The following is a 26,000-nucleotide window of genomic DNA, read 5'->3' as shown; positions in this document are numbered from 1 at the left end:
GAGCGTCTGACTTCAGCTCAGGTCACGATCTCGCGGTTTGTGAGTTCGAGCCCCCCGCGAGACCTGCTGCTGTCAGCCTGTCAGTGCAGAGCCTGCCTTGGATCCTCTGTCCCACTCTCTCTGCTCCTCCCCGACTTACACTGTCCCCAAAATATTTTTAAAAATTCTGATCTCGCTCATTTCTCCTAAAATTGAGGGGTGCTGTTTCTGGAATCTCAAAGCTTTGGGAAATACTCAAAATTGCAGAGTGGATGGAAATCACCTCATACCTTATTTTAAAGGCTCACACATACTTCAGAGAAGCAATTTTTCTGGTCCTGGACTTAAGGAAAATATTATTATTCTCTTATGTTTTTATTTATTACTATAAACAAGCAACTTCATTTTAACATTTACTCTTTATTGTGTTGCATGAAGTACCTATGTAATGCAAGTATGTACTGTACTAAAATACCTATATTTCCAAATAACATTATATGGTGTAGCCCACAGTCTCTGCAGAAGCATCTTGAGTAACCTGTGCCTTTATACTTTACAATCCATTGTTGGTTGCTGTGAAAAGTATGATTAACAGATGAAGAAAAAGAGATAAAGCTAAATATGAATACACTTTTCCAAACATATACATACGCAGCTTACAATGGGACCCCAAATGGAAACAAGTCAAATGACAACATTTGATGTGATATCTATAAAATGTAGACTCTGCAATAAAAAGCCAAAGGCACATAAAAATATATTTTAACTTTAAAAATAACTTAGTTACAGTAATACTTTGCTTGTGTCTTACCAACATGTAGCGGACAGTCAAAATTTCGCGATATAGATATAATATATAGGGATATATAAGAGCTACAAGAAAATCCCCCAAACCCATAAAGTTGTTCAAATGTGAAAACAGAGAATAGTTTTAACACTGAAGAATTTGCTATGGCGAGCCCAAATGATGTAATATAGAAAAGAGTCTAGAAAAAAGGCTTAGGTGTTAAATAAACTTTGACTTCTTCTTGCCCAGGAAATGCTAGAGTACTGTGAAGTTCTTTAATGTGACTTGTGCAGCCCTTCGAGCTAGTGCCAATCTTGGCCGGGCCAGATTTCTTAGCGTGTCTGGAAGCAAAAAAACGTGAGCTGAACGTCAGCAATACCCACCGAAAAAAAAATGGGTTCTGACTGACTTCCTTTTCGCCAGGACAGTTTTTGTCGTTATTGTTTTGTTTTTGCAAACAGGGCATAACAGGTACAAAAAATACTTTGTAGGAACATTATTTTAGAAAACCTATCACACAGTGGCAAACATAGCCAGTGAAGCTCTTCTCTCCGACTGTGGTTGGTTTAGTTCTTATTTTTTGATGATACCTTTTACCCCCGAGGACAAGAGCTGGTGGTGTCTGTTACTTATTTTTATCCATGACATTCAGCACCTCATCCAAAAACGAGGGCCCCAGATCTAGCTGCAGGGAGAGGAGGGACCCCGTGAGATCAGAGAGGGACTCCTCTGATTTAGTCTTGTCTTTGACAAGCTCGCACGGGGCAGGCTGGTCATACATGTCCTCGGCCGGCCAGTCGGGGTACTGTTCGGAGAGGCTGGAGGAGTGGCTGTCCCTGCCCTGGCTGGACTGCGACGCGGACCCACTGGAGCCCCACGACACATCTCCCTGGTGGCCTGTCCCGTTCTCCAACAGACTGCTCTTCTCCGGGGCCTTCTCCTCCACGACGGGCTCACAGCTAAGCCGGGGCAGTTTGGCCGGCCCGAAGGACTCCTGCTTGGAATTAAACGTCACCGGTGACAGTAAGGGCAGCATGAGCGCCTGGGAGCCTCCGATGGTCGGGAGGGAGATGGCGTTTTTGAGCACCGGGGAGGGCGTTTCTGTGAACATGGAGTCGGACGTGCTGTTGGCCCGGAAGAACTCGCCGTGCCCGGGCAGCTGGCCCATGCGGGCCTTCTCCTGGTTTCCAGGCAAAAGCTCGTAGTTCCCCTGGAGGAAAGAAATATCTCCAAAGACGTCGTGCTGGCCCTCTTTGCCGATGTGAATGGTGTGGCGAAAGTCTCCCAGAGGAGGACTAATCATGTCGGGGGACAGGATGTCCCTCAGTTTAAATTTCTTTCCTTTCTTGTTATTGGCAGCTTTCAGGTAAATTGGGGTCTTGGCTGGCATTTTGCAGTTGGAGAAGGTCTACTTTGCAAAAGGGAAAAGGGCCACTTTCTTCGCTGATGTTAAGCTCCGAATATCCTTTCTGATAGGATCTGTCACATCATTTTTCTCAAGGAGCTTCTAGAAGTGGCTCTGAAATGAGACTGGGTTGAAAAGGCCTTCCTGAAGTCACAGCCAAGTGGGGCGTCCTGGAGAGCCAGTTACATCATCCGACCCATCCCACGGCAGGGAGAAACCTGGAAAGGAAACCAAAGCAGGTTATAGTCAGCTGACCCTTTAGGGTTCACTGGGCCTGCCTCTTTCTCAAGAGCCTGTGAATAAAGGCAGGACCAGTTCCCATCTAAAGCCAAACTCTATTTTTTCCCTCCATCAAGTAGGATAAGAACTTTAATCTTAGGGTCTTTTACTAAGGGTCTACTAATCTTGGTCTTATTTCTGGGGGGAAAAAAAGAGGAAAGAAAGAGATGAAAAAAACTCATACCTATGACATCAGTACTTTCTAAACATGGTCATGGACACAATTTTCTGCACATGCCTAAGATTTTTAGATTTTTCTCTATTATAAGAATTGCTGTCAGCACATGACCAGAGTGATTTCAGCTCCTTAGATACAAAGTAGATTTGCTTTAAAATGTTTTCCCTTTTGTTTGATAATATTTTGTTGCCGAGTTCTGTATCTAAATAAAACTCATGCAATGCAGCAAATAGTCCTATAAGGAAAGGGGTTGGAAATACCATTTACTAAGTGACAGCGGCTATTATGTGCCAGTGGCCAACAAAATCTTAGCAAAATCCAGTCGCACAAATGAGAAAATAGGGATTCAGGAGTCACAAAATAAATCACCCTTTGTCAATAACATACAGTCAGTTCATGACAGAGCCGGAGCTGGGATCGAGGTGTGGCACAGAAAACTGGGCTGTCAAGGCTTTCAGGTCTTGGAGACATTCTGAGATAGAAGGAAAAGAACAAAACTGATTCTTTTCAAACAAAAAACAGTGTGATCATCTACAACTGGCTGGGTCTTAGAAATACTTTTGGAACACTTCCTGATAAAGTTTGTGTCCTCTCCCTGTGGTAGGTGGCACCCCAAGGTAACCCCCATGATGTGCCTCCTGGTATTTATTAACACCTGTGTGGGCACAACCTGGGACTTGCTTCTAAACTACAGAATGTGGCAAAGGTGATGGGATGTCACCCCGTGGTTAGGTTACATGGTAAAAGAGTCCATCTTAGCAGACTGGAGAAAGGTACCTTTCACTGGCTTTGAAAAAGTAAGCCGCTGTGCTGAGGGAGGGCCCGTGGAGATGAATTCTGCCAACAACCTGAGGGAACCGGAAGTAGATCCCCCCCACCCCGGTTGAGCCTCTGATGAGAGCAAAGCCCCCTGGCATCTGTCTCCCAGCCTGATGAGACCCTGGAGCTAAGCCCTGCCTGGGCTCCCAACTGACAAAAACTGTGGGACAATAACTTAGGTGGTGTTGTAAGCCACGGAGTTTCTGGTAGTGTGTTACCAGCATAGAAAATGCACACACCCTCCCTGCACATGCAACTTAACACAATGAGAAGTGCTAAGCCAGGAGGTGTGGGGCTCTGGGTTCTCATCTTACAGATGAGAAACTCTTCATCTCTTAAAAATAAATCCTCTGACTCTTCGGTCCCATCAGCTGACGTGAAGAAGTTAAAAACCTTTCCCACTGTGGGAATTCCTGAAATGCTCTGCTGAGACCTCTCCCATCGGGCTCTCCTCCCCACTGGCAGAGGAGCAAATAAATAAATAAATAAATAAATAAATAAATAAATATCCAAGAGCTGAGTTGGATGGTGGCTTGAAGAGAGCCAGCCACATTTGCTTTGTAGCAGCTGGAGGCTGTACGCATAAAAATTTTGAGTTCATTTCCCCGTGGCAGGTGGAAAGAACCGTGCTCTGGCACCCAGTGGCAAGGCACCAACAAGCTCCATTTGGGAAGTGGCTTGCACCCAGACTGGACAAGGCAGGGACCGATGATAAGCTGGAGCGGCCCACCCCGCCCTGGCTTCGTGCGTGGGAAGGTGGTCCACGCAGCACAAGAGGGTTTGCACCTCGAGTGAGCCGACCTTGAAGCTGCCACCTAGGACCTCACACTCAGCATCTCTCCCTTTCGTCCCAAGTAAGGACCTGGTTCAAACCTCCCCAAAGTGCTGCTGCTGTGGCCACACAGAGGCACCCCCTGGTTCTGCTTCCCACTTGAGGTCAGGATCGCATGGAAACACTGTTACTAATGGAGATGCGCCTAAGAAGCCAGGCTGGTGGGTCCGGATGTTCTCTCGGCTTTGACGCTAATTTGGGTCTGGGGGCAGTAGCAAATGTCACAACTCCAAAGCCTTGGATCCCAATGGCAGGACTTCCTTCCTCCGTAAGTGCACGACAGCCTGGGGCCCCTGCCACTCAGGGGTAGCTGGCGTTGCCTTCCTGCACCTCTGGGCACAGCGTGGCAGATGGTGGCCTGCAGGAGCCGCCAGGGCACCGGGCCCCCAGGAGGTGGGAGGCCGCCCCGAGGGACAGCTGCCCACCGGAGCGGTGTCCACGGCACACACGGCCAGGAGCACAGCTGCCAGGGAAAGATACAGCCTGTCCACCACCAACTCAGGGGCAAGTGAGGGCTGCCCGTGGTCAGCTGGTGGAGCCAGGCTTACGCGAGGCCAGAAACCAGGGCAGGGCACTTCAAATCAGGCAGAAAAGGAAAAATGCCACGAGGATGCAGCCAGAGAACAGTTCCCTGCCCTGCTGACCGGATCACTCACAATCGCCCTTCACTTGAACAGCGCCTGGCTGCGCTGGGGAGAGAAGGGAGAGGAAACATTTGCACCCGGAAGGCTCAGGGGAAGAACGCTCTGCCCTCAGTCCCTGCAGGCCACGGCCACAGCCACAGCCACAGGCACTGCAGGCCCTTCGCTAGAGGCCAGCTCAGACTGGTAGAAGCTGGGTTTTACATCAGAGTCACAGACACAAAGGTGGGAAGGAAGGGACAAAAAATAGAAAAAAAGGAAGAAAAGGCTTGGTGACTGAAGGTTAGATAAGCTGCAGGCAGTGAGCCTGGAGCGGAAGAGAAGATACATTTTTCTTTCTATAAATATTTACATAGTGTTTATTGTGTGACAGGGATGTAGGCTTCTAGAGCTTTGCAAACAATTTGTATTGAATTTCTACTATGTACCAGTGCTCTGAGCTCCCATACATTGGAAGTTGTTTTTTTTTTTTAAGGAATTTTGGACAAAAATGTCTTTTTAACTTTAGGTGAGCTGCTATTTGCAATGTAATGTTGGAGAAACAGAGCTCTAATCCCATCCCTTTATCTTATCTTTCTTTTTCAGCTCAGGGGCAACCATGCTTGATCTAATAATGAGGATTTCTTACACTGGCTGCTTCCTCCCCTCCTTTTTGGATATCCTGGGCTCCCTGGCTTATCAGCCAACATACATCAACGTCCCTTTCCCTTCCTGGCCTGACTATTCTTTCCGCACCTTCTCTGTCTTTGCTAATGCAGAAATCTAATGGGCACAGTTTCTTAGCTGTTAACAAAAGAGCTGGTCCCGGGGAGGGTATGTGCATGCTCCCGGGAACCATCAACACTAAATATTACTGAGAGCATCTCTATGTTCTGGGCACTGTGCCAACCTTGGATATGTACCAGCTCATCCACAAGAACCCATCAGGCTGCTACTGTTAATATCCCCATTTTATAAATGATGCACTGAGGTCCAGACAATGAGTCTTGAGTCCCCTCTGCCAAGGCTACGTGGCTACGAAGGCACTAAACCAAGTCGCCAGGCTCCAGAGTTTAAGGTCCTGTCTCTTAATAATCACACTCGCTGGAAATTCAGTCAGCTCCCAAATTATTAAGGAGGTGCATCCCAAAGCCTCTTTAAGATACAAATATGTGATAACACACTGGGCTGATAAGGGTGGGGTCAGGCCCTGCATATACCGATGGTGAAAGCACGAAACAGAACCCACCTCATTGGAAGCTGGTTGCCTTTGACACCAGAATTCCACTTACAGAGATTTACCCAACTTGCACACAGGGGAAATAATACACGTACAATATTATCAAATCCAGGAGGATACAACAGTCTGGAGTTGGAAACAACCTAATTGTCCACCGATAAAGGACCGGTTAAATAAATTAAGGTATCATCAATTACAAATGAATATCATACAGGTCTTACGAAGGATTCAACAGTTCTTCGCTGATACAGAAAGAGCTCAAAGATATCTATCTTTACAGGGAAAAAAAGACAGGTGCAGAAGTATATAGATACACTTGCATTGGCTTGTGTGTCTGTAAAATATCTCTGGGAGCACACACAAGAAACTAATCATGGTGACTGCCCACAGGGAGGGATGGACAGGATAGGGCAAGGGTGGGAGAGAAACTGCTCACTGTATATCCTTGTATGATGTTGGGTTTTCGAACCACCTGAATGAATTAGCCATTAGCTATTTAAAAAAGAAAAAAGAAAAGAAAGGGCTGCTTAAGCTTCAGGCTGCACCTCGGAGCGAATTTTATACAAAGGTCCTGAAAAGTCTACTCAACCTGTTACTGGATCATAATGTAAACATGTCTGTGGCGGTTGTGTTCAAAAGCCAAAATGTAAGGTGGTGGCCTGTGGGTATATGAAGACCTCAAAAGAGGGCTGACCTTGTCTCGCCAGAGCATGGCCAAGGGACAGATCGCCTCTTCCTGCAGGGACTAGGCATTCACGGAAGAGGCAGCACAGGTGTTACTTTGCAGAATGGAAAAGATCTCCTAAGAGAAGGGTTTTTAGTCACAAAGACATGAGAAAAGGCAAGAGGCATAAGTGTCCACGTGGAGGGAAGCACAGACAAGAGGAGGCACTGGGGCTTGGGCGTGCAGCTCCTGTTCAGGCGGTGGCTAGTGACACGGGCCATGCTCTAGAACGGGATGGTCCCTAACACTCAACACAAAATCCTGTCCCTGGCTCACTGCTTGCAGAAAAGGAGACCTGGGCTCCAAGAGGCTGCTGGCAGCTGACAGATGAGGCAGGAGGCAGAGGGAGGATGAATCCCAGTGGGAGAGCCTGAATCAGGCAACACCCAAGAGGCTTTGCCCTCTGCCCAGAAGGAAGTGGGATTACTTGCCGTAGGATGGAGTGGGGAGAGGATATGAGCTACACAACCGGTCCAGATATGAGCTACACAACCAGAATCGGTGAGCAGCCCTCTGGGTGTTCTATAGGTCAAATGAAGAGAATTGTTAGCCTTTTACTATCAGTCAAGACTCTACCATCCATCATAAACACTTAGTACTGAACCACCCAAAGGATGCTGCCCGTCCACACTCGGGGGCTCTCCTGGCCTTCCTGCTTTCTTGTGTTGCCATGATACCTCTGTTCTATCTTCCTCAAATCCAAAGACAGAAAGTCAGAGAGTAAGAAGGCAGGAAGACAAGAAAAAGAGAGGAAGACAGACAGAAATCTTCCCATGTATAGGCCTTTTCTCAGAAACCCTCCTCTTGACCCTGAAATCTGAACACTCCATGAGGGCTAATCCTTTTCTCTCTCTTCTTGGATCACTGTTTGCTGCTCTTTCCCCCCTTCGATGACACTGGAGAGCATATTTATCTGGGAAATTAGATCCCTTAGAAAACAAAGGTCCCAGTCCTGGGGCACTGAGGAGAGGTTAGATTTGCCAACAAAGGGGGTCAACATCCCAGTCAGCTGCTTGTCACCCTCTATCAAGGTGAGAGAGAATGTCTGGCAGATGCGGGGACATGGGTCCAGCTGCAAATGCACAGGCCCCCACTTACAGGTATCTGGGAGAAGCTCAAGCGTTCCAGGACACAGAAGGACTCAAGGGGAAGTTAAAGTCATGGTTTTGATAAGAATGGCAGAGTATCGGGGCCATCCTTCCTGCACCAAGCTGGCCAATTCCATTTTCTGGTGACCGAATGAAGCATGAGTGACAGTGTTAATAAGAGAAATCATCACTGCTACGATAATAATTCAATGAAGAAAAAACTAAAGCAGCCCTTTGATTCATTTCCTTACCATCCTTTTGGTAAACAGAATGATGCCAAAAAGACCGAAGCAGGGCAGTGGCCAGCGGGGCGGAGAACAGGGGGTTCTTAAGAAGTGACACACAAAAAAATCAGTTCTTGAATCACTTAAGAGCTGACAGGACTGGCAATTCATCCGAAAAGAACAAAGAGGTTTAGATTCTTTAAATTCCATTTATTTTAAGAAAGGAATGTTTGGTTGGTCTACTAATTATTTTTAGAGTAATTCTTAGTGGAGAAAGAGAGCAAACACGTGCTTGCATCCTGCAAAATAGGTTGCGACGTTAATTTAAAACACACATGTATAAAGACAGGGGCAGGTGGGGGGTGGGGACATCATCCTGAGGGACCTCCAGGCTTTTCCTTTCTTCTACTTTCGGGAAGTGAGCATGTACCGGACTTCCCCTTTCTTGCTTGGTTGTCACATCCTCCAAGGACATCCTACCTTCTCATCACTTTTCACTTTGCCTCCCTTTTTCCTAACATCCAGACACAGCACTGCCGCACCACCTGGGCCCCAAGCAAAAATGTGACATGTTCCTCCTTCAAATCTGAACCATCAGTCCCAGGGAAGGAGGATGTTGACTCAGTCAAGAACCTCTCCACCCCCCCCAACCATCTTCGGGGTATTTCTCTCCACAGCGATAAGCCCTGAAAAACTGTATTTGATCCTGGACTCCACACTCTGGAAGGGATAAAGGCTACCTGGAACATGTTCCTACATGTTCTGAGGAGTCCCAACTGGGAGACAAAGAACTTGGTCGTGACATGTGAGAAGCTGAAGGAGGGGAGCGACTGAAAGAAAACTCAGAGCGAGGGAAAACAAATCTTTAGGAATCAGAAGGAGTCATTTAAACTTTAATAGAAAAGGGATTAACGGATTCTCTGAGGCCCTAGAGAAGCTGAGAAGCAGCTACAGGGACACTGGCTTCTCCAAGGGAGGGGGTCTCCAAGGGAGACCCCGGGTGTCTCAAAGATGGAAAGGGTGGCTGTGGGATGGGGACGGCGATCAAGGTCTGAGGCTGTCACAGGGAGCAGCCCCGGTCCCAAAGCCTCCTCAGTGGTGCATGATGTGTGTTTTGTCTCTGCTCCTTCTGAGTCTCCTACTGGGGAGTATGATCGCTGCCAATTTCCCCATGGCCTCCTCTCACATTCGCCTATGAAAACGCTCACAGACCTTACCTAGAAGACTTTCCATTTGAAGATGGTTGTGTTTTTACTCAAGTTCCAAAGAATTTGAAATTCACAGGAAAAAAAAAAATCATAGTATTTGAAATTCCACACTGAACTTCAATCAAAATCCGAGAGGGAAAAAAAATGTAACCAGAGAACACCCGATAAACAGCATCCTGAAGAGATGCTTTTCATATTTTTGGTCTATTTACTCTACCCCTAAAAAGATAAGACGCCTTTTCTAGTTTTAGATTCTTACCCTCTCCTACATCATCCAAACCGAGGACATAGCTATATGTGACAAGACAGCGAAACTCCATTCGCTCAGCCCCCAGCTGCCTAGCTTTCATGCACATGAACTTACAGCCAGACTGAACAGACTGCATTTTATGGACCCACTCAGAAAGGGTGATACATCTCACCTTCACTTACCTATAAATGGACTTCTCGTTTATGATTCAGCTACAGCTTGTATTTATTTTTCTTTTACGACCTGCTTTGTAGCAACCCACAAATACCATATGGGGGACTCACTGCTCATTTGTGTACACACCTCACATTTATGGGCTCTAATTGTACTAGTTGAAAGATTTTTTAGAAGCAAAACTGGAAGACAGCACATCCACCTCGAGAGTCTGCACTTTTTTTTTTTTTTTAAATTTTTTTTTTTCAACGTTTATTTATTTTTGGGACAGAGAGAGACAGAGCATGAACGGGGGAGGGGCAAAGAGAGAGGGAGACACAGAATCGGAAGCAGGCTCCAGGCTCTGGGCCATCATCAGCCCAGAGCCCGACGCGGGGCTCGAACTCACGGACCGCGAGATCGTGACCTGGCTGAAGTCGGACGCTTAACCGACTGCGCCACCCAGGCGCCCCATAGAGAGTCTGCACTTTTGAAGGCACACCTATTCTCCGAAGGCACACCTATTCTCCCTGTTAAAATCAGTTCCTGGGGAGGACTCAATAGGGACATCGATCCCCAGCAGCTGTAGCAAGGCAAGAGGAGGACGAGGACAGTTTCTCTTGAAATGCCGACTCATTTATCATGACTAGTTTTGTTTTTTTTTTTATTTTTTTATGTTTATTTTTGAGAGGCAGAGAGAGACAGAGCGTGAGTGGGGGAGGGGCAGAGAGAGAGGGAGACACAGAATCCGAAGCAGGCTCCAGACTGAGCCATCAGCACAAAGCCCCATGCGGGCTCGAACTCATGACCTGTGAGATCATGACCTGAGCCGAAGTCGGACGCCCAACCGCCTGAGCCACCCAGGCGCCCCTATCATGACTAGTTTTACATGGGGCACAGACTCAGGGCTAGTCAGGAGGACCAAGGCAGGCACTTTAGAGTTTGGTGGATATGTGAACTGCTTGCATGCTTCCATAACTAATGGATCCCACCTGATCTGCAAAGTTGCGGGGACAGTATCAATACAGAAAGAGAACTTGACCCCAAAGGTTAGGCCCCTCGAATGCTCTATTTCCCTAATGGGGTGAAAAGACAGATAGGGGGCCTCCCATGTTATTCTCCCAACCTGCTGGGGTCCTCGATAACCGTTCATTCTCACTGGATGGGCTGAATCATGGCATCTCCAATCATACCAGCACTGGGTATATGTGGAAGCTGGCAGTGGCCATCCCATTCTCCACCCACTTCCAAGGCAGGCTCTCCCGTGTCATTTGTATGTAAATATCTGTACACAAATATTTATCCAGTGAATGAATGAATGTCCCCTCAGACTGGGCCGAGAGCTCTTCTATGGACACACACTGGGTCCTGTTTGCCTCCCACTACACGTGGCACACAGTGAACATCAAGTTAAGAAGTGTTTAAATCCATAACCCCTGCTACACCTTCCATCATGAAAGAGGAACTGGTTTGCTCCCAGGTTCCACCCCCCAGTCCAAGTCTGCAGGGGCTCCTCAAGGAAGCGGCAAGTTTGAAATGCCTGCTTCTCTAAGGAATTCACACTTATATTAATGGCAAACATCTGAGTGTTTGCTGCGGGCCAGGTAGGTGTTAGAAAACACCTCTCAGGAAGCGATCTTAGATTAAGCCCAACTCTTAGGTCAACCAGCCAAAATATGGAGGAGCTAGGATTTCTGCCACAGCTCGACTCCACAGTCTGGGCTCTTTAATTGCTGCTGGTTGGCTAACGTGAGGACTTGCATGTAAGTGAGTTCAGAATGGAATGTCCTCTGCAGGCTACCTGCCTTGAGTTGTGACAGCACGAAGAAGTGATACACTGTGGTCTCAACATCAGTGAGAGGCAGAGATCATAACTTAACCTTGCTGGGAAGCAAGAATCAATAAAATGGTCCTAGACAACAACCAAAAGAATTTTCTCAAAGAGGATCTCAAAAGGAATTTGACTTTATGCGAAAGAAAAGCCTAAAGATGAAAATTTTGCCGTAAGAAAGCCCCCTGAGTCTCAAGGAGAAAAACAAACATCCTGTTCTTAGAAAAGAGTGTTCACTGTTAATTCTTTCCCAGAGGAAGCACGTGCATGGGGCCATTGACAACAACCACACAGCTTTCACCGGGGACAATGGCTCCCTTCCCTCACTAGTGACACTTCACTTCCCCCCTAACTTTCTGAAACGAAGAACCCTGTGTTCCTTACACGGACTGTCCTCCCACCTGCTTACCATCGACCCTTACTCATAACATCCTCCAAGACCTGCTTTAGTCACTTCCTTCCCAGAGAAATTCTCCAACTCACCTCACATAATCCAGGCTCAGTACTGCATTGGCAGAGGCTTTCTTAGGACTCCTAAAGAGCCTGCATTTGTTATTTTTCTGTTTTGTGATGTTATGCCTGATATCTCCAGATAGGTGGTAAGCTCCATAAAAATAAGGTGGGCAAAGGTGCTATGAGTAAGAGCTATTATTGATAAATTATAGTCAGTGGGCCAGATCCAGACCTTGGCCTGTTTGTGTAAATAAAGTTTTATTAGAACACATCTATGCCCATTCACTTATATGTTGTCTACAACTCAGTAGTTCTTAACTGAGGGTGACTTCACACCCCCACATTTGGCAATGCCTGTAGATGTTTTTGATTCTCAGGACTGGGGATGGTGGTGTCACTGGCATTTAGTGAGAGGGGCCATGGATGATGCTGAACATTCTGCAATGCACAGGATAGCCCCCCACAACAATGAATTATCTGGCTCCAATTCTCAGTAGTGCTGGCATTGGGAAACCCTGGGAGAGATGCTTTCACATGACAAGGTCAGAGTTGAGTAGTTGTGACAGACTATGTGGGCCTCTCGGTCTAAAATACTAACTGACCCTTTACAGAAAAAGTTTGAGCCCCTGCCTTAGATATGGCATTTCCACAGGGTTGGATGGTTATTGTCCCTCCCCCAACCTTTCACAATCCCCCTGCAATCACACCCCCACACGTGGCCTCAACTGTCTCCTCTAGTGACAAGAGAAGTGAAAAAATCAAAAGGAAGCTACTAGAAACCTTTTGACATTGCCATAACAATCAAGCCCATGATGAGTGGCTTCTTCTTCTTGGACAGGCCATTGACAAGTTTGTGAAGTTTGGCTTGCATGGGAGCTGGGTGTGGGCCCGAGGTACTCACTTTGCACTCTAGTATCAGTATACAACGGATTGGAAATTAAAACAAATAACACACTAAAAAAACACTGCTCCTTCACAGACAGCATTGGTCTTTTCTCCCCCAGTCTTTGAGACTTCACTTGGCTTCCCCCAGGGACTTCCTGTTCAACTCGCCCCACACAAACGTGCCATCTTTCTTTCCCCCTTCCCTGACCTAGCACAGGCCTTCTGTACTTTCCTCTCTCGGTAAATGGCAGGAAGTCCCCCACAAAGTCTCCCTGCCTCATTCTCCGTAACAAGGCCCAGAGCTGTCTCCTCTTATCAATGCCACTGCCTCAGCCTTTTTTTTTTTTTAATCCCTCAGGATCTCTCTCCTGCACAAGCGCATTTGCCCCCCATTGGTCTCCCTGCCTCCAACCTCATCTTGAGTGAGCCGGCGACAATGCCTGAGTAACCTGGTCACTCTCGGTCTTCGATAGCATGCCCACCCTTGTAACCTGGACACAGAATAAGCCATTTGGGTCCTGCCCACCCCTGTAGCTAATAGTTCCCACCAGCTCCCCCAAAGCCTCTTAAACTGAGCTTCGTCTGTACCTTGTTTATTTTTTTTCTAAATGTTTATTTTGAGAGAGCCAGAGAGCAGGAGCAGGGGAGGGGCAGAGAGAGAGGGAGACAGAGAATACCAAGCAGGCTCTGTGCTGTCAGCGCAGAGCCTGACATGGGTCTTGAACTCACCAACTGTAGGATCATGACCTGAGCTGAAATCAAGAGTCAGATGCTTAACCAACTGAGCCACCCAGGCGCCCCTATTGTACCTTGTTTATACTTCAAAGCCACCAATTATCACACTATGCTGCCGTCACTGCTTGTGTCTCCCACTAGGTTGCCTTCTTTTGGGGAGAGACAACTATATTTAATTCACAGCTGGCACTGAATAAATGTTCGTTGAATGAAGGGACAAATGAGAAAGTCTGAAAGAGACTGCCTTGTCTTGCTCCCCCTTCAACCCTGCCCTCCTTGTTGAAAATCCAAGATAGAGTCTTTCTATGACTCCTACAGGAAAAAATAAATGAAATCTTTTAACAAAGGAGCTGTGGCCTCTTGTGGCAAAACCTTTCTTTCATTTTTCCATCTGTAAGGCATTTTAACCTTTCTCTATCCATGCTGGGTAAGAATTTTACAGCCTATCAATGCAAGCCACAGTAATTCTATAGGCTCTTACAGATCTTTGGGATTAAGGCAGAGAATATTTGTTATCGTGCTATTTGAAAGGGAAAGGATGTCAATCCTTGACTGCAATGTGCAAATAGCATCTCAGAGAGACAGGCAAGACTCAAGAATAAACTGACAATACATTCCCCTGAATGCAGACCCACTAGTTATATTTAAGTCAATCTTAAAGAATGAGGCCCTGGGAGAAACAATGAGCTCGCTTTCCTGACCTTTCCTTTCAAAAGGAAGTGGGTTAAGGGGGAAATTTGGATTATTTGGCCCAAGAGGTACAAAGAAACCTCAAGAAACTATAATGGACATTCTACAGAAGAGGGTTGTTTTGAATGTCAATGTGGGACTAGCACAGAGCAGGTACTTAAGAAAAACGCGTTTCAAATGAATGAACACTTTGGCAAACAAAACAATAGAGCCCTCACTGAGGTTCTAGGCCTTAGGGGAGAAGCTAAAACTTTGAACCAGGCTTGCAGGCTCCTTGGAGAACTCCAGACACACACATATGTGCCAGTTACCTTCCATGTAAATGGAGATAACTACCCCCAACCCGCTTCTCTTAAAGGTGATTATAAGAGCTGAGTGCTATGCAATCGCAAAGTATCATCTTGACACCAAATGAAAAACCAGAACGTCTGCTGAAACTCAACATGAAGGAGGGGAACCACTCTAACTGCCAAAATAACCACTTTCATTTTCTCCTTAAATGTTGTCTGTAGTTGTCATCAAAAAAATGGTTCGTGTCCACCCTGTGAACAGTCTCCACAAGTGGAAGGAATTGCCACCTCCAGCTGACTCAGGATAATTCCTTCCTCTGGCACGGGGCTAGCTTCTCCTACAAATGTACAGGCCCCCTTTCTCTCCAGGTGCAATTCTCCCAGGCTTGAGGACAAATGAGACTTCTATGAGCTGGGAAAATTATCGTCAACCGTTACTGGTCAGATGAAGAAAAATTTCAGGGCCTCTAGTTATTTTCTTTAAGTATTTGGCGAGCTGTCAGGTGAGAGGGCATCTGTAGAGTCCCAAGGAAAGAAGGAGGCATGTGATTAGAGTTCATGGTGAGGCCAGGTGGGGCTGGGTCTGAGGAAGAAGTCTAGAACAACTTGAATTAATCAGTCCGAAGAAGAGAGGCTTCCCTGCTGAGTCTGAGATGCTGTCGGGATTCCAGCGGGGAAGGGAGGGAGTTAGGGTAGATCTCCTCTAGGCGACGCTAACTTAAAGTAGCAGTCTGTGGCAGGTGCCTGTGAGCTGCACAGAGATGATATCACCACAGAGTTGTTAAGATTTATCCTCGGTATTACAAAGCATTTTACGATAGAGATTCCTCACACTGTGTTCCCTGGAACTCCCAGAGTTCAAGGGAGGCACCTGCGGGTCACTGGCGAAGGGAAGGGAGACAGAAAAGTAGGGCCAACATCCCTACCCATTTCCTTCCTCCTCTTCCAAAATCTGTTATTTAATATACTGGGTTTACATTAAGATTTTCTTTCTTTGCTTTAGCTAGGGAAAAAAAAAAAAAAGTCCGAAAGAGGACTCATGCTTTCTGTCACCCAACTCTTAGGGCCTTGGTTTTATCCTGTCAGAATGAGAGCAGGGCCGAAATTAAGGACCCTTCCATCTGTGAAATGTTAGGGTCTGTGATTCTACATCTGCAGAAACATCTAGTTTCCAGGGAATTTTTAAGGGGAAAAAAACGACACTTTTTAATGAAGTTAATAGAATCAAAATACTTGGGGCGCCTGGGTGGCTCAGTCGGTTAAGCGTCCGACTTCAGCTCAGGTCACAATATCGCGGTCCGCGAATTTGAGCCCCGCGTCAGGCTCTGGGCTGATGGCTCAGAGCCTGGAGCCTGCTTCTGATTCTGTGTCTCCCTCTCTTTCTGCCCCTCCCCCATTCATGCTCTGTCTCTCTCTGTCTCAAAAATAAACGTTAAAAAACAAAACAAAACAAAAAACAAAAAACAAAAAACAAAATACTTGTTACCAGCCTATTAAATGTTCATCATCTTTTCCCATCCTTCCCGGTACCAAATTGAGGGTACAAAGCAGGCCCATAATTTTCTCTGGGTGCCTCACTTTGCTCCTCTGCGGAGTGGAGATAGGAATAGTGTTTCTTAGGAGGAGACAACACACATGTAACATGCTTGACCGAGTTCTGTTAGGCAGTGAGCTGACAAATCAGTAGAAGAGGCAATTGTTATTAAATATTCCAAGAAACTAGAGCTGGATAAGGAACAAGACAGAAGCCAATGATCAATATGTCCACCAGGATCAGGAAGTCCACGGTTCACACGGTCACGGCTGGAGAGATGCAGGCAAGCAGGAGGAAGCACAATGACCCTTACTCTGCCCAGTACCAGGCTGACACGGGCACTGCCCGGGTGGCACTGAGCCCCTGCAGTGGCACCCGGGCAGGAGGAAGCTTCAGAACAGGCTGCAACTCCCCAGAGGAGACTCAGAGGAGGTTCTGGTGGTGGCTTCCTTCTCTGAGAACCCTGGGTGATCATGACCGTCAGAATCGAAGGATGATGGTGCCTCCCTTTGAATGTGAAGGTTCTGTAGCCCGGGAAGGAGTAACTTTACTACCGCAGGATTCGATTTCTTTTTTTTTTTTTAATGTTTATTTATTTTTGAGAAGGAGAGAAAGAGAACGAGCGTGCACAAGTGGGGAGGGGCAGAGAGAGAGAATCCGAAGCAGGCTGAGCCAGCCAGGCACCCCTACTACCGCAGGATTTGAATAAGCTGTTAAGTGCAAATGACTTCTGGCTTGACAACACTGGGAGAAGACTGTGCCACAGGCAGAACCATAGAACAGGCTAGGACTAGACCGTCTGCTTTCCCATCAGGTCCTGTTTGTAAAAGAGACAAAAGCTGACATAAGGTAGGTTCAGTCCCTACTTTCAAGGAGCTGGCAGTCTAACTAGGTAGCCGCAAGGGTCAAAAGATGATCATTCAAACAGTAAGTGTTACAACACCAAGTACAAGACACTGTGGAAATGCCTCGGGTACAAGCGAGGAAGAGTGATAGAATGACAGCAGTCTACAGGCAGAAGAGAGCCTGGAAAACGTCTGCTTCTTCTGTGCTCCCATCCCTCCCCTTCCACTGCTTCACAGACGAGGGGGCAGAGTCTACCCAGAGAAGCGCAGGGGTTTGCCTTGTGACACAGCTGGCCAGCCAAGGGCTTACAGCCTCATCTCCAGCTGTGTTAAAATCAATGTTATACGTCTGAACTGACCCTTGGCAAAATAAATAAGCAAACAAATAAATAAATAAAGTAAAAAAAAGAAACAAAAGGAAAAGAAATCAAATGCATTCTGAAATGGCAAAGCCACATTAAACCAAAAATGCCTTGTTTAGGAAATGGGTGCGGCCTATAATGTATTGGAACAGAACAGATCTTTTTCAACTAAACACACAGTGATTTATCATTGGCAATGATGTGTCCACAGATATGACCTTCAAGTTGTCACCAGAACATGACAGATTCCCAAATGTGGAAGCTGTCTAAATAGAGGCCTGACTTTGAAGTTCTCTGCCTTCCATGGTGGCTCAGACTGCTTTGCTACAGAGCTGCACTGGTCTGTTTTTCAACCCAGGGTTTTCACATTATTAGTAGTAAGACTGGTAGGCTGATAGGTCTCACTGATTCCAGCTCACTGGGTTCTACGGCTAGAGGTTATCTGAAACCATCTAGCACCAAGCGCCTCATCTATGAGACAGACCCTGAAGTCAGTTTACGCCTGGGTCAGAGCCAAGACCAGAATCTGTTTTCTCGACTCCAGCACCTCTGTGACTGTTTCCATTAGTTTTGTATTAATTTTATCAAACAGCAGAATTACAGGTGTGCTCACATCTCCTGGTGCGTTCTTGTGGCTCTAATCCTTTGACTCTCTAAAATGTCCTTGGGATCCTTCAGCTCTGTAGGGCAGACTGCAGTGGATGGCTTCAGCCTCTGGCTTGCTGCTTCCCAGAGTGGGTTGCCTGCCAGACCACTCCTGCCAGTTGCTCTGTGGGCTAATGATTTGAGACTCTGGACACTGTCTCCCTGTGGAGACTCAACGAACACAGTGACATATTAAATGCTCTGAGAAGTCCTGCAGAAAGGGACCTTAGTCAAGCCAGTTTCCCAAAGAATCCTTTTCTGATGCCATTCATATCTCAGGGTGCAAGTTAGGTGGTGTTATGCTAGCTAACTGCAGATGTGTTATCACTGCAACATGGCTTAACAAAGAATCAAAGGCTAGAAGACTAATAGTGACTTTTTCAAACATGCAAACAAAAGCCAAACCCCTGAAAATCAGGTTCTTTCAATTTCATATTTGAGATTCAAGGCTTCTACTATTCATTCATGACTTTAGCCAGCAATAAGGATTAATCAAATACTACTAATTTGGAATTTACCAGCTTTCAAATGCCTCAGTTCGCCTGGCTATTCAGAAACAGTAAACTTTTAAAATATCAGTATCATGATTCATATTTTAAAACTATGGGTTTTCATTTTAAAAATGAAACAAGAGGTACTGTGGAACTCGGCCCCTCATCATGAGACACTGGTGAACTTGGCACTGAGGAAATATATTAAGGCCAAACAAGGCTTTTTTTTTTTTTTTTTTTTTTTTTTTTTTTTTAGGAAAGAAAAATACCCTACTATTGCTACATAACTATTTGACTACTTATATTATTTTGGTTTGTGGGGTGCTGTTTTGTTTTGTAACCATTAAAGGGTGGGGGCAGGAGAAAGGAAGATTCCAAATGGAAGCCGACAGCTTGAAGGCTATTGCTCTTGGTTTTGAGGCAATGTAAGTTACCTTGGGCCATGCTTTCCAGAACCCCTACTTCGGTCTGGGTCCCCCCCAATCACAATCCCACAAGTCCAAGGCAGTAGAGGCCAGTCAGGCTGATCCAGGGTACCTCTCTTAGGTTTCAAAGGCTTCCTTACTCTGTCTGTCCCACCAGAAGCTTATCTGGCAGGGTCCGGGGCAGGTGCAGAACTATAAGGAGGCCCGCCTTCCACCAAGGACAGAACCTTCCTGCCCAGTTTATTGGCGGCTCCTGCCTCTTGCTTAGCTCCTCCCGAAGCAGTGTCATTATGAAATAGGTATTAAATGTCCGTTGGGTGCCAGGGACTGAAGGGCCACGCACCATTGGGTGCGGACACTGGCCTGAAGGACGGGACCATCCAGACTGCTTACGGAACACTGCAGCCCCTGGTTCTCCTGAACATCAACGCAGGGTTGTGGTCCTCTCTAAGCTCCGCTCCATCCTTGGTCCCAGAAGTTCCTGGCACCTAGATGTTGCAGGGCCTTTTTTTCTTTCCTCCTTCCTGAGACCTGCATTTTCACATAGCAATAGCAAATCTCTTCATTTATGGTGTAAATTAAATGCTCACATTAACTCTAGCGGTTTGATTCTGGATCCCCTGCAGGAGAAGACTATGGCCATACCTGTGAGATTAAACTATCTTCAAAAATGAAATAATTCACCCGGTATCCCCCAAGGCTGGCAATTACTACCATTTTCCTTTGAATATAGAGTACTATGAAATGAATTCTCTGCTGGAGGCCAAAACCCCTCAGAAGAGTCAGATTTAATAGCCTTACTGCCACTCCTCCCAGGTGGTGGGGGTGTGGTATTTAGTACAAGGTCAAATAGACTTGAATCCAGACCTGATTCAGCTACTTAGCTGTGTGGCCTTGGCCAAGTTACTAAACCTTTCTGAGGCCGTGTTCTCATCTTGAAACAATACTCTCTATGTTAAAGAGTAGTTATGAATATTAAATAAGAGAGTATTTATTAAGCACCTAGGAAAAAAAGAAAAGCAACAAGGAAGCATCAACCTTTTATTGTACTTACTCTGGATCAGGCACTGTTCTGAGTGAATTACTGTTTTTTTCTTTTTTAAATTCATTTCATCCTCTGAGTAATATCACTATCCCCATTGTATAATCGGTAAGCTGAAGCACACAGGCTAAGTAATTTGCCCAATTACACAAGTATTAAGAGCCAGAGCTAGGCTATGAGCTCAGGCAGCCTGACTCAGAGAGGTTTTTTAACCTCAGGGTTTCCCCCCCATCTCCTTGCCCTTAAGAGGTGCTGACATGCAAGCAAGAATAGCCACTCCTACATGCACATACTGGGTTGTTAAACTGTATATGCATATTTAGGTATGTTCCTTTTGGTGTAATTTTGGGCACGTATAGAACAGGTCTGTCCCCAGCTTCCACACCCGTAAAATGGGGATATTAACAGTTCCTCCTTCATAGAATGATTACTAGAAATAAATGAGTTAACCAGGGTGAAGGGCTGAGAAGACTGCTTGGCATTTCGGACAGGCTCCATGTAGGAAGTGCCTTTATCATCCAAAGTCCTGAACAGCATGATGTTTTAGCAGAATTCTTGGGCTCCAGCACTTGGTAAAGGAGATTTTGTAGCTGGCTCAATCTACTAGTTTCAAATGACTATCCTTGTTCTCTGGCAAACATACTGTATTTAAAAATAGATTGAGGTTCTTATTCAATGAATAGTCGGGTCTACAGGAGTCTGGTTAGAAACAAATTAGGCCAGGCCTAAACGAAATTAGACTGCAAATAAGAATTTTAATAATTAAAAAGAAAACATCAAAACAGTCTTTCTGGAGGGTTTCTTCAGGTTAGGTATTGCACTTCACCCACTGGATACATGCAATGGCTACTGGGCACAGAGCTTGTGAAAAATTTATAGGCTGGTAAGAATCTGTGGGTGATATAGGTTAAAACTACCTTATCCCCATTGCTGTTGAATACCATGAACGTTAGAAGAGAAAAAGGGCAGCTTTTGTGAACATGTTGGACATAAAAAACAAAACACCACGTTAAAGGAAAAGCTGGAGAGAGACAAACCAGCTCATGTGAGCCCATGGCTTTGTATTTATTCCTCTCGCACATTTAAATTTACAATTAAAAAAAAGTGCAACGCTCCTAACTTTAGCGGTCTTTACATGTTACATTCAGACAGAGAACAGAATTTCACTGCTCAGATTTGGAAGGAAGGGGGGCTCATCTTATTTCATGTCTGTAGCTGCTGTCACAGCACCACGTTCCAATCATGGAATTCATAATGTAAATCTCTTGCAGATGATACCACTGGAAAACAGAAACTGCCATGGATCCAGAAACACTTCCAAATTTCTGTAAAGTTCTTATCTTCGGGCCCAGAGGCTGGTATTCAGCGTTGTATTCAGTGAGTATGATTGGGAAATCTACATTCTTTGGGAGACTTAATGAAGAACGTTCAACCATCCCTTGACTATCCAAATAGTCGGTTATTTATGCCAGGTGTGACCATGTGAGGCATTTCTAACCTGCCCCGACGTATCTCTTGAGTGTTTAAATCTATTCTGAAAAGGGTTTGTGGCACACACATACTGTCTAGCTTATTTAACTGCCCAGAAGGGCTCGTGCAAATTACAGGTGGTATCAGAGAGAAGACCTCTAGAACTGTCCAGAAAAGAAGAGACGTTGCATTTCTTGGTTTTTAGATACAAAAACGATCTTTTCTAAGTTAGAATGTTATAGGAGCCTTTTAGATAGCCTTAGGGATACCCCATCATCAGACTTCATGGTAAGCCTTTTGTCTCCTTGTGATCTTAAGGGGAAGTCTGCAAGACTGGCTTTGCTGTTCAAACACGGACATCTGCTGCACTCCAAATTTCTTGTTCTGTTTAAAAAGCAGCACCCCTAAGAAACTCTGGAATATTGTGAGGCCTAAAAGTTGGGGGTGGGGAGGAAATCTTTGTCTCCCTAACACATTCATCAATTCCCTCCCCCTTCCAAGCACCTCCCTCTCCAGAACCCCCTACACCCTCAGCACACATAAGAAGCGACTCCCCCAAATACATAAGGGCTGCAAAGATTCATGTTGCAGTACTCTCCTGACATTCCTATTCCCGCCCTCATTTTAATTCACTCACTTTTTTTTTTTTTTTTTTAAACAAAATGTAATTACTTGACTGTCAGCCTGGGCTGCGCTCTGGGGCTTTTACTCTTTTCAACACAGCTGCGCTCCGGGCTTTGATGCTGCTGTCCACGCAGCTTGTCCCAGCCACAGCTTGGCTCTCGGCAATTCAACATTCAAGTGCATATTTATTTTTAAACTGACCTCTCCTAGACTGTACAGTATAAAGGAGGTCCTGCCAAAAAATATGCTACTTTCTATTTATAAGATGAAACACATGCCTCTCGAAGTCGAGAGGGGGATGGAGTACAATAATTCATAACAAAAAAATTACTGGCCAGATCCATTCGTCCTCACGTGTCTGATACTTGTCTGTGTCAAGACAGTTCCAAGGTGGAAAAAAAATCTTGAAAACGCTTCAGCCATTCAGAACCACCGTCAAATAATGATAATAATAATAATAACAATAACAATAATTAAAACTGCCAGATCTGCAGGTTGGAGCTCCAGCCACAATGCCCCCTGTCAAGTGAGAGGGTACCCGGCGGATAGTGCCATCGAAGACCTGCACGGGGCACCCATGTGCGGCCCTGGTGTCATTCCACGATGGGAGGGGGGCGGTAGCCATGTGCAGCTTGTTCTGAGATGGAAAAATGGAATATGCGCCCAGAATGGCTGTCAAAATAGCTCGGAGGGTGCAGTGCAGCCGTGCAGCCCCACCCTGAAAAGTGGTGGGCACAAATGGTGGAGCTCTGCGTCTCGATCGTGCCACCCGAACCCCTCCCCGTCTGCTTTACGTCCCCTTTGGTCCCTTGGGCCCCAGCTGGTAAGGCGATGCTCTCCGTATCCCCGCTCCCTGTGCGTTTCCAAGCCTAGCACCCCGCGCACGCCGGAAGCGGCCACGACCGCGGGTCCCACAGACTCACAGGCAGAGAGGAAGGAGCCCTGGGCAGGCAGCAACTCACCGGCAACCCAGACGATCCCAGCCGCTGCCCCTGGGCGGGACGCCCCGCACAGACGCCTCCCGAGGGCACACGCAGTCCCAGCCCGTTACCCGCAGATCCAGCCGAGGCGGCCCGCGAGGCACCTCACAGCACTATCCACTCCGAGTGGGCGTAAAGGCGCCCGAGGCCGCGGGTCTCCAGGCTCGGCCCCCGCTCCCGCCCCGCCCCGCCGCTGCGCTCCCGGCAGACTCCGGCCTCAGCGGTGTAGGAAGATGCGAGCCGGACTAAGCCCGCGGCTGCCGGACGCTGAGCCTGAACCTGTGAAGGGCGGGGCCGCGCGGGGCGGGGCTGGCGGCGCAGGGGGCGGGCCGGGGCGGGGCGGAGGGTGCGCGCGGCCCCGAAAGACCCACGCCGCCGCTGTACCTGCGCCGGGGCCCGGAGGAGCGGGAGGGGGTCAGCAGCGGCAGCGCCTGCGGGCCCCGGGAGTACAATGGGCGCCCATTGTTACCCCCCGGGCGCCACCCTTAGGGATGCGGCGTCCCTACGAGGAGCTGCGTAGGGCTCCCTCGGCACAAAGAGAGGTCGCGGGAAGCTAGCGCGAGCTCCCTTAAAGAGGGACTCCCCGCCCCCCCCCCCCCGGTGCTAGCGCCTGGGTGCCCGAGGACAAAGGGACTCCGCCCGCATCCTGGACACCTGCACTAAACCTCTTGCGCCCACCTCTCCTCGTCCCAACAAGCCGATCTAGCCCGGCGAAGCTAGGGTGCAGCGGGCGGGTGACTCTCGGGAAAGCGGGGCCACCTGACCGCGCCGACCCTCCCCGGCCGCGGGTCCTCCAGCCACTCGTAGCCCTGGCTGGGGGGAAAGGTCTTGTTTTGTCAGTTTCCAGCTCGCTCCCTTTGGAGCTGCTGCCAAAACCCGGAGAGTGGATTTGGCGTACTGGAGACGCCCGGGGCTGCGGGCTGAGCAAGTGGGCACGCGAACAGCCGACGCTGCAGGTTTTTCCAGTCCAGGGGGAGGTGTTTCCTCTCCTGCGGGGTCCCTAAAGAGACTTGCCTGAGGCTGGAACAGGCGGGTGGCGGCTGCCCCCGACGCGCGACGAGGCGCAAGTGGCGCAGCTGCCGGCCCGGGAGCCTAAAATTCCGCCCTTGGAGGCACCTGCGCCCGCCGGTCATTCCGGCGACTGCCGCGCACACCCCGCCCCTCCGCCCGGAGGCCCAGCTTGGACCGGGTTAATTAATTTTCTTAATCCGTCTCCGTCTCTTCCTTCTTGAGTCCTCCGCCTGGGTTAATGAGTAGGCGACAGGAAAGGGCGGCGTTTTCCGGCTGTGAGGTCCCAGCCCGCAAGGTCGGCCTGGGGAGGCGGCTGGAACCCGGGGCAGGGGGGGCGTGTCGGGCGCTCTGGGCCTGGCCGGGGGCCCTGGGGCGCTCAGGTTGGACGGAAATCCTGGCACAAAGCAGATACCCTGCAGAGGACCTTGACTTTCCAGAGCGCTGTCAGCTTCAGGTCCTCACGGCGAAGCCCCCCGGGTCTGAAACCTTAGAGGATGCACTTTAAGACGGCGTGATAAACCAGGGCTGACGTTAAGGTGAAGTGAAAAGGAAACGGACGCAACTGCTCTGGAAAGCAAAGGTCTTGGGTGGAGTGGTAAAACCCTCAAAGAAAATAATAGTTGACAGGTCAAATGGCCGTGAGGCTGGAAGTCAAATACAAAGCTCAGCTGAAGTGATGTTAGAAATCTGACCAGCAAAACAGTCCAGGGAGATAAGGGACCCTGCGTTGTTTCTTTTCTTCAAATGACAACTCCTCCAAAGTTTCCTTTGGCAGATACCTGGATTTTACTCCAGATTCCTAAGACTTTTACTCGGGGTTCATATTTCAAAATATATGTTCCATTTGGCACTAATGTATATATTTTATGTATGGATTTATTGAAAACTGTTAAATGTTACTGGCCTACTTAGATAAAGGGATTTTTACAAATATTTATGCATAGCTTTCATTGCATGTGGTATTTTTATAAGTACAAATAATATGTGTATATATTTATTAAATACCACATGAAAAATTTCTTTTGCACACACGAAGACATTCTTCACACATGTCTTATGTGTAAAAAAAGTTTTTTTTTTTTCATTTGCTCTATAGTTAGCTGCTGTTAAAAACACTTTGTCCACATGACTAAGTAAATAACTTCTTTTACAGCTTGTGCAAATGGAGGGTGGCAGGTTGTTTGGGGTAGCTATTTTATCCCAAAACCCCATTTTTGTTTTCCTACACCATTGCTCACCTTCTAGAAATGTTCCCTTTCTGCCCTTTGTGAGACTTCCCTTCTGGGCTCTAAACAGTTTATCCAGAACCTGCCCCTTCAAGAGCCAGTCATGCTGATTTGATTTATCCTGGTCTCTTTGATGCTCCACATTATTTATCTGTACTGGCCATCTTCTTGATACTGAAGGTCCTCAGGGAGAATGCCCTTGTGTGTGTGTGTGTGTGTGTATATATATATATACATGTACATGTATATGTACATGTATATGTGTATATATGTATATATATATATATATATATATATATATATACACACAGTGAATTATCCTTCCAAGTGAGAACATTTCATGTACTAACTCTGAAGGCTTTGAGGTTTGTTGGATCTTTATTTCATTTATGGGGGAAGAAAAGGTTTGTCCGAGGAAGATTTTAGGGGTTCTGGGATTCTGCTCCGTATTACGGAAAAGTTGAGCCTTGAAAACCTGGTGGTAACCTTGGAGGCCTAAGCGACACGAAGGAAGTGGACATAGAGAAGATATTCTTTCGGGTTCAATGAACACACTAATGTCTGTAGAGCAAGCATCTGGCAGGCCTGACAGTGCATATTTTTCTATGAGCCCCAACTGTAGGAAAAGAGCCAAGAAGTGTCAGCAGCACCCTTGCTGTCCAGAAACCTGCAGTG

At 47.1% G+C, this 26,000-nt stretch overlaps 1 protein-coding gene across 2 annotated transcripts; it reads right to left on the bottom strand.

The window, feature by feature from the left end:
* Window positions 1-379: 379 nt before the first annotated feature.
* On the bottom strand, window positions 380-23,334 carry CDC42EP3 (CDC42 effector protein 3). Of its 2 annotated transcripts, XM_030311291.1 has the most exons (3): window positions 23,071-23,334; window positions 3,016-3,100; window positions 380-2,389 (listed from the first exon to the last, which is right to left on the bottom strand). In XM_030311291.1, exon 3 carries the CDS (start codon window positions 2,154-2,156, stop codon window positions 1,392-1,394), a length of 765 nt encoding a protein of 254 aa, XP_030167151.1. In that variant the 5' UTR covers window positions 2,157-2,389; window positions 3,016-3,100; window positions 23,071-23,334; the 3' UTR covers window positions 380-1,391. The 2 variants fall into 2 exon arrangements, with proteins under 2 accessions (XP_030167151.1, XP_030167150.1); XM_030311290.1 differs by lacking the exon at window positions 3,016-3,100.
* Between the last annotated feature and the right edge of the window lie 2,666 nt (window positions 23,335-26,000).

This window comes from Lynx canadensis, chromosome A3 (genome assembly GCF_007474595.2).
Source record: "Lynx canadensis isolate LIC74 chromosome A3, mLynCan4.pri.v2, whole genome shotgun sequence".
Lineage (NCBI taxonomy): Eukaryota > Metazoa > Chordata > Mammalia > Carnivora > Felidae > Lynx > Lynx canadensis.
Note: the sequence above shows the minus strand (reverse complement) of the source record. Positions and strands in the feature narration are given on the sequence as shown.